We start from the raw sequence: 9,519 nt of genomic DNA on the forward strand, positions 1-9,519 counted from the left end.
TCAGCTGTGGGAAAAGATGCTCTTCCTGAATGTGTTTCTCAAGGCTCCCTTCACCTCTTTGTTCCTCAGAGTGTATATGATGGGGTTGAGCACTGGTGAGACAATTGTGTTCAAGAGAGAAATGAGTAGGTCACTCTCTGTGGTGGAGCTAGATTTGGGCATCAGATAGCTGATCAAGGCTGTTCCATAGAACAAAGTCACCACAATGATGTGTGAGGAGCAGGTGGAGAAGGCTTTAAGCCTCCCCTCTGTTGATGGCATCTTGAGGATAGTAGAGATAATGCAGATGTAAGACAGGAGTATCAATAAAAAAGGGCTCAAAATAAACAGCACAGTCACAATTAAACGTAAAATCTTAATCTCAGATGTGTCGGCACAAGCCATCTTCATCACTTGTGGGGCATCACAGAAGAAATGGTGGAGGCGGTTGGAGCCACAGAAGGGCAGGCTGAATATCCATTTAGTGTGAGCGACTTCTTCTGAGATGCTGATGAACCATGAAATTCCCGCGAGCAGAGCACATACTTGACCACTCATAATAGTTGTGTAGTGCAGGGGGTGGCAGATGGCCACATAGCGATCATAGGCCATGGCTGCAAGTAGGCAGCACTCTGTGAGGCCTGAGATGTTGAAAAAGTACATCTGGGCTGCACATGCAGCAATGGAGATGGTCTTTTCCTCCACCAAGAGGTGAACCAGCAGCTGAGGGACCATGCTCGAAGTGAAGCAAATTTCCAATAAAGACAGGTTTACCAGGAAGAAATACATGGGGGTGTGGAGGGAGGGGTTCAGCTTTATCAGCAGAATAACCAGCAGATTCCCCATCAGGGTGGCCAAGTAGATGACCAGAAGCACCAGAAAGAGAAGAATTTGCAGCTTGTTAAGATATGAAAACCCCACCAAGATGAGGAAATCAGAGATGGTCTCGTTCCCATCAGGGACTTGTGTAGAATGGACCATCTGTAGAAGAGACAAAGAGAAATTCTTTCTTTAAACTAACACAAGTATTCCCACTGTCCTTACAACTCATGTAAGTGAAGGCTGCTCCCATGAGTAAACTAACCTCATGAAGAACACCATCAGAGACTCATTCACCTGCATATCTATACATGTAATATATGCCGTCATGTACCAGCAGTACCGCTCTGCCATATACAATGGCCAAAGTGGACAGTCTCTACGTGAAAGTATAAATGGACACAAATCAGATATCAGGAAAGGTAATCTACAAAAACCTATGGGAGAACAATTCCATCTCCCTGGACAATCAGTAACAGATTTAAAAGTAGCCATCCTGAAAGAGAAAACCTTCAAAAACAGAATACAAAGAGAAACTGTAGAGCTACAATTCGTTTGCAAATTTCACACCATCAGTCAAGGTCTGAACAAAGACCAGGAGTGGCTGGCCAACTTCAAAAGGAGTTTCGCCTCTCTCGATGTTCACACCTCCACATCAGCTGCTGGAAGTGGACCACATCCTCCCAGATTTAATTAACCGTGTCAAGTATGGCCTTCCTCTTGATTGGGACTCCAACTTTTTCATCAGCCTGTATAATTAGAACTGCCTCTGAAATCTCTACTATATTGTATCTGACGAAGCGGATCTTTGCCCACGAAAGCTTATGCTCCAAAATATCTGTTTGTCTAGAAAATGTCACAGGAATTCTTTTTGTTTTTTCATGAGTAAACTGATGCTGCTGAGCCTAACTTGTCAGAATCTCTTTGAAGAATGAGAAACACCATGAATGTTGAAAATGATGGGCAATATTTATGCATTCTGTGACATAACATTCTTCCTTATTTTTAGTGAACAATTAAAATAATTTCTAACTCTACTAAATCAACTCCCTGAATGCATTCCCTCCATAGACACGAAAAGACCTTGGGCCAGTTCCTTAGATGGTGTAAATCTTAACAGCTCCATTGGTAGAAAAAGAGTTACACTGAGTTCCACAATATGTGGGTTTCTTGCTTAGTATTAAACAACAATTGAAATCACTTCTACCCATACTAAACAACTCCCAGAATACATAAGATTCTCTCAATAGATACAGAAAGCCGTGGGCCAGATCCTTAGCTGGGAGTACATTTCAACACCTCAATGAGTAGAAAAAGTTCTACACTGACTTGCACCAGATATGCATCCTCGTTCTACAACCTAGCTAGACAGAAATCTGAAAGAAATAAGAACCACAATGTAAAAGGCATTTTCCACAAATGTTTCACTTCAAAGTTCCTTACCGACAAGGAACTTCATAAGAACTGAAGTGAAAGTGTTGAAATATAAATGAGATTAACATCCACCATACTTTCAGACCTTCAACACCTTCATTATGAGGCTGTAAAGAGAAATGCATGAAAACACAGTGGGTTACAGAGTGAGAAATTGGGAATGACTGAAAGAAGAGCCTGAGGTTTCCCAATTTCCAGAAATGGAAATTGAAGTCTTCTGATACCTGAAACTTTGTCATGAAGCAAACACTGTTTTCCAGAAGATTCCACACTCGTTATGTGCAAAAACTCCCGTATGGAGAAAATCACTTACCACCATGTCACCTATTATGGGGCTTTCACTGAAACAGGGAAGCGATAGAGACGATCATGGACAGAAAACTAAAACAAACAACCTAACGAAATTCTGGTGGAGCACTATGCCAAGTGCACTGAAAAAAATGAGAAAATAGCATTCATTTAGAACTTCAAAGACTAAGAAAATAATTTATTGGGTGATGAGCTTCCGTGGGAGAGACCCACTTCTTCAGATCTATAGCATTTCCAGTCCAGACTCAGTCATAAAGCAAAGAGGTCCAAAAAATTTCATTAGAAACTGACAAATCAAATACATGTTATGGAAGGAAGAGAGTGAGGGGTCAGGGATTTTAAGTGTATTGCCTGAAATAATTGTGAACATCAAGTAAGGGCAGCAATCCTTGTAATGTGTGAGATGTTTGTTATCCCGGTTCATATCATGTGCTAATGTTTGGAATTTGAGTTTGGAGTCCACATCAATAATCTCTTTATGCAATCTGCTTTTACAGTATGTTTGTTGTAGAACGTATATTCTCAGGTCTTTAACAGAATGGCCCAGTCCATTGAAATGCTCACTGATGGGATTGTGTATTGAGATTCCTAACGTCTGCTCTGTGAACATTCATTTTTGGTGAAGTGTTTGACTGCTTTGTCCAATGTGCATTGTAGAGGGGCATTGCTGGCACATGTTGGCATATATCACACTGGTTGAGGTACAGGAGAATGAGCCCCTGATCTTGTAATTCACGTGGTTAGGTCCAGTGCTGGTATCCCCCGTATAAATATGAGGACAAAGTTGGCAGTGGGGTTTGTTGCAAAGAAAAGTTCTAGGATTAGTATTATTGTGGTGTAACCTGTGGTTGCTAGAGATAATCTTTATTAGGTTAGGTGGTAGTCTATAGCAGAGAACAGGTCTATCACCTTGGGCCTTCCAGAGTGTAGCATCATGATCTAGAAAAGGATGTAGGTTTTTAATGATGAGTTGCCAGTGTTTGGGTTGGGAGCTATAGGTATTGAAAAGTGGCATTCTAAAACAACAAGAAGTAACTAATAGATATTTTGGAGCATAACCGTTGTTGGCAAAGACATTCTGTTATTGACCTTCTTGGGTCTGTCTTAAAGCAGATGGTTTCTGGGTGTTCATCTGGCCCCGTCAATCTTTTTTGTTTCTTTTTTAACTTCTCCCACTGAATAATTAGGTTGTATGAATGCTTGGTAGAGATCTTGAAGTTTTTGGTCTCTGTCAGTAGGAGCAGAGCAGATGCGATTGTATCTAAGGGCTTGACTATAAACCATGGATTGTGCGGTGGATGGCAGCTGAAGGCATGTACGTAAGTGTAGCAGTCAGTGGGTTTCTGGTAGAGAGTCATGGTGATCTGGCCATCAGTGATTTGTACTGCAGTGTCCAGGAAATGTATCTGTCATGTGGAATGGTCATGGCTGAGATTGATGGTAGGGAGCAGGTTCTTAAAATCTCTGTGAAATTCTTCCAGAGTCTGTGGGTCCAAATGATAAAGATTTCACCGGTGTAACATAAGGAAAGGAGTGATAATGGGGGATGAGAGCTGAGGAATCATTGTTTTAAGTCTGCCATAACAACATTAGCATACTGTGGGGCCAGGTGGGTACGCAGAACAGGGCTGCTAATATGGAACTATAGGTTGTCCCCAAATTGGAAATAATTGTGGGTGACAACAAAGTTACATAGGTGAGACACCAGATTTGCCATGGTAACATCAGGGATGGTATTCCCTGATTGCTAGTAGTCCATCCAGCGATATACATTGGACAAACCAGGCAAACACCTCTCCAAAGACAGCAATTATCTCGCACATTACAAGGATGGTCTCTTTTCCTTTGATGTTCATAATTATCTCAGGCAACACACTTAACACTCCCCACTCCTCACCCTCCACCTTCAATTCCATGTATTTGATTAGTCAGTTTTATTACAATTTTTTGGACCTCTGTGATTTGTAACTGAATCTGGGCTGGAAATGCTAGAGATCTGAAGAAGTGGGTGTGTCCCATAAAAGCTCATCGTCTATTAAATTATTTTATTCATCTTTAGAGTGCCACATGACTGCTGGTTTTTGTTTTTTTTTTGTTGTTTTTTTGGTTTTGGGTTTTTTTTTTATTTTTGTTTTTTGTTTTGTTTTTTAAATACAGACCAACACTGCTACCTCTCTGTTCCTGAGGGAAAAAAAATGGCATGAGGAAAATCAATGACATTCTCCAAATACAGAACTCTGGAAAAGTGATGGGAATTCTTTCTCTTTTAAGATGTACATCAGGGAATGTGCATGGACATTGACGAGTATTTTTGTCAGCACGATCGTTGCAGTAAATTGAGAGCTGGCTGGGAAATGGAATATCCATCTCATGGTAAATTCCGTTGTTCCAATATTTGCTTTCACTGGAAATTGATAGGAAAAGTGGAAAGAGCAAAAGACCAAATTTGAAGGCAGAAGACCACACGCAAAATTGTACGGAAAACTGTAAACTTGCAGCCCAGTCAAAGTTTTCTTGTGGAAAACATTGATAAAGTTGAACTCATTAGTTCCAAAGGGATTTTGATTTGTTTCTGGGCTGACATTGGGAACAGTTTCAAATAAATGCAGCAATTTACTCACCATTAGGAGTAAGGTCCCTACAGGTTATTTATCACTAGCAGTGGAGTGATATTTTCAGAGGTCTTCAAGGAATCTAGAGAATCAGAAGAAGCAGACGTTAAGTGGCGAGAGAGATGAGGTAAATTCATCTGAAAGACACTTTACTGTTGGGCACCAAGTGCTGAGCATATACTCATGTGAAAAATGCTCAGACAGACCATGCTCAGCTGACAATATTCAGATCCAAATGTGACACACACCTTAAGAAACCACCTTTCCATTTCAACTCACTGGATGCTGATGAGGGTTGGGGAATGGAGGGCAGTAAAGAGCTGAGACAGGAGAGAAAAACACCAACATGAACCTCACAAAAATATTGGATGCGATCAGAGATGTCTGGTGCTCCCCTAGCACTCTGGTGGGCACTACATGTGCCTCAGACCAGAGCTTCACCTAGGCTGGGTCTACACTTGCCCCCATCTTCGAAGGGGACACGTTAATCAGGGTGGTGGGAGATAACCAATGAAGTGCTGCAGTGAATATGCAGCACTTCATTAGGCTAATTCTCCCCCCACGGCACCTTTGAAGTGTCAAACTTCAAAGTGCCGGCGTGCCGTGTAGCCGCATGCATTTCGAAGTCCCCCTGCTACTTCAAAGTGCCTTTACTCCCCAGAATTTTGGAGAGTAAAGGCACTTCGAAGTTCTGCAGGCACTCAAAGTGCCTTCGGTTTCACTGCATGCTGGTACTTCACAGTTTGATACTTCGAAGTTGTCGTGGGGGGAGGGGATTAGCATATAGAAGGGCTGCATATTCACTGCAACACTTAATTAGTAATCTCCCATCCCCCTGATTAACATGCCCCCTTCGAAGCTGGGGGCAAGTGTTGAAGCTGCTAGAGGAATTAGCATCTAATCAATGAAGTCAAGCTTGTATCCTCAGCCATGACTGTTAAATTAATTAAATGCTTACTGGTAGATTCAGAGAGCATGAGATCAAATGGTATACACATAGACAGACTGCCAGATGGGTTTGACTAGACAGATAGATGTGGTGTGTGGGGTTAGATAGATAAATAGATAGGTAGATAGACAGATTGATTCAGTGTGTGGAGATAGATAGATAGATGTGGTGCGTAGGGATAGCTAGCTAGCTAGCTAGATTCAGTGTATGGAGATTGAGAGATAGATAGTTGTGGTGTGTGGGGTAGATAGATAGATGGACAGATAGATACATGTGAACACACTCAATCAACACGAAAACAAAAAAAAGCAGTCAAGTAGCACTTTAGAGACGAACAAAGTAATTTATTAGGTGAGGAGCTTTCGTGGGACAGCTTTCTTCTTGCTGGACTGCTTTTTTGCTTTGATAGAATACAGACTAACACGGCTCTCTCTCTGTCACAATCAACATGCTCAGACACACAATCAGGTTCCCCATCCATGGATGATAAATTCAAATGAAGAAACCCGTGACTTGCTTTAGCTCTGGTTGCGGAGTGGGACACAACAGTGCTGGACTTTGATGGGATAACGTCTGGGGGCTGAAGCCATAGCTTTATCACCTACCATGTTAAGGATGGGCAGGTCCATCTCCTAGCTGAAGAAGCTGTTGCTTTGGAAAGAAACAGGCATATTTTTTATTACATTCACTGTCTTCTGGGACCAAGTCCCCAGAGAAAATTTCCTTTAATAATCTTCGGAGGAAGAATAACACAGCTTCAAACTGCAACAAAACAAAAGTTGTTGATCAATCATGGTATAGGAAGTTCTATCTTAATCATCATGTATGTTTTCTGGATGAACATTGCAAAGGAATTTAGTAACTGTGGAAAATTGTGTGATGCCATTTTTGTTCAGAAGAAAAAATGATTAGTCCAAAACAATGTAGAGATCAGGTAGAAGGGGCAAGAACAACGCCCAGGGCTCATGGCTCCTGGTTCCTGATGCTCAGACCGTGGGCCCTACTCTTGTCTCAGAGCCATGATGAGAACCCAGGAGATCTGACTCCCACTCCCACCTGTTCTAACCATTATATCCCACTCTCCTTCCAAAGCTGGGACCAGATCCCAGGAGCTCACACTTCCAGGCCCCAGTGCCCTAAACATAGGGCCCATTTCCCTCCTGTAGGCTCAGAGCCAAAGCCCAGAGCAGTCATTGGGACAGTTCCCTTTGGCTCCAGCCAGTTTTCTGTAGGGCCAGACCCAGAACAAGCTCCCTGGAGTATTCAAATTAACTCTGGGGGGTAGGTGGCACTAGAGAGCCGGGTGCTGCTGGCAGAAGGATGATGGCTGTGACAGGACATTACATGTGCTGTGTGAAAAAGTGCTTCTGATATGCTTAGGACATAATTACATATGCAGAAGGCAGGATGGGTCAGGTAAGGTATCATAGGAAATGTAGTGAGTGGCTGAATACAATTGTCCCCTGTTATGCATAGGTCAGTATTGTAGAGAACTTTAGGGATATTGGGGCTGCACATCTGTAATTTCCTCCTTGGTGCTTTGCATCCCACCCACTGCAGGCCCTTCAGTCTCAACAATGACAGAGGCCACATCTCGGATGGCCCAGTGAGAAGAGACAACGTGGTTAGCCCATGCAGAGTGGCTACCAAACCATGTCTCCTGTAAGCTGGCATGGGAACCCATCTTGATTCCTGTCATTTCCCAGGAGAAGCTGAAGGGGTCAACCTCTGACACAAAAGACTCCTGCCTCATGCACACCCAATGTTACATTGAGGTTATCCTGGTCTGCAGCTTTCTCCAGTGGCCCAACCTGATATGGCAGCTGGGAAGAACTCAGAATGAAAAGGGAGAAGGAAGTGGGCACAGACTTCCTTTGGCATCCGAAGAAGATGGTTAGAGCCATGATTAGGCTGAGAACTTACATGTAACGACTTTCTTTGGTGTGTTATTCTGACCTGGGTTATTTGTGCATTTTGCTCAATTGCCTGCTTTGTTCTGTCTGCTCCCTATTATCAACAAGTAAATTCAACCTTTCATACGTAAAACAAAATCACTTGTGTTTAGTAATTAACCCAATGTATGCAGTTACTACACAGGGAGGGGGCAGGCAGCCGGGTCCTGTAGACATCTTTCATTACCTTGAGAAGGAGAGTGAAAATCACAAGCTCACACCATGTAATTCTCCACATAGCATGATAAGGATGTAACTGGGATTTGGTTCCCAAAGGTGTTGTGCACTGGTTGATGGGAGGAGGCCCCACACTGTTCTGCTAATAGTGGGTGTCTTCAGCCTTGGGGCTATGGCCCTGGACTTGTCTCTTCGTTAGAGCAGGCTGGACAGTGGGGCTCAGCAAGAGAGGCTTAAAGGGACCCAGGCTCCCAGGGGCAGCAGGCTGCATGGTATCTCAGCACAGCAGGTGATTGTCCCAAGGGGGTCTCAAACCATTCCACTAGGCTTAATTGGGACCTTTCTTATTTGTCATACAGTACTGCCTGCATGACTCCAGCCTATTTTATCCTACTGGGAGAAAAGAGAGAAAAAATCTGCCCCATACTTCTCCAGCAGCTGCCAACACCTGCCCCTTCTGACCTGCAACTCCAGAATCAAGCTCATCAGCCATCAACAGACTTACAAACAGAAGGGAGACATGAGGACATCCTACTCGTTAGTGAGTGACCCGCCAAGAGAAGAGAAGAGAAGAGAAGAGAAGAGAAGAGAGATTACTCCAGCAGGACCTTTGTGAACTGTGATACTGGGAGTGTGGTGGGCTGCCGTGTGTGGAGTTGATTTTCTTTCCCCTAGCCTCCCTCTGAAAATTGGTCAGGTGATTTTCCAAAATTGGGCCCAATATTATCACAATCAGGGTCTGGAAACCCCAAAAGCACAGACAAAAAACCCACACTTAGCAGACGTCTAACACAGTTTAACAAAGAGCTTGATAAATTTGTGGAGGTTAGGTCCATAAATGGCTATTAGCCAAGGGTAAAGTATGGTGCCCCTAGCCTTTCGTTAAAGGCTGGAGACAGATGGCAGGAGACAAATTGCTTGATCATTGTCTTCGGTTCACCTCCTCTGGGGCACGTGGCACTGGCCACTGTCGGCAGACAGGATACTGGGCTGGATGGACCTTTGGTCTGACCCAGTATGGCCGTTCTTATGTTCTTAAGTCTCTACACTGACAACCCTTCCATTTACACAATTAGGAACTTTTGAAACACTTCATTCTACCTAGGTAGTGGTGATAAAACAGAATGATTTGAACATCCACATAGAATCATAGAATCATAGAACACTAGGACCGGAAGGGGCCTTGAGAGGCCATCGAGTCCAGTCCCCTGCCCCGACGGCAGGACCGACCACTATCTACACCATGCCTGATAGACATCTATCTAATCTGTTCTTAAATATCTCCAGC

At 43.4% G+C, this 9,519-nt stretch overlaps 1 protein-coding gene across 1 annotated transcript; it reads right to left on the minus strand.

Moving 5' to 3' along the window:
- On the minus strand, positions 1-960 carry LOC142005010 (olfactory receptor 10A4-like). The gene has a single exon (XM_074982688.1). The coding sequence runs from the start codon at positions 958-960 to the stop codon at positions 1-3; it is 960 nt and encodes a 319-aa protein (XP_074838789.1).
- Between the last annotated feature and the right edge of the window lie 8,559 nt (positions 961-9,519).

The sequence above is a fragment of the Carettochelys insculpta genome, chromosome 32, assembly GCF_033958435.1.
Source record: "Carettochelys insculpta isolate YL-2023 chromosome 32, ASM3395843v1, whole genome shotgun sequence".
Taxonomy (NCBI): Eukaryota; Metazoa; Chordata; order Testudines; family Carettochelyidae; genus Carettochelys; species Carettochelys insculpta.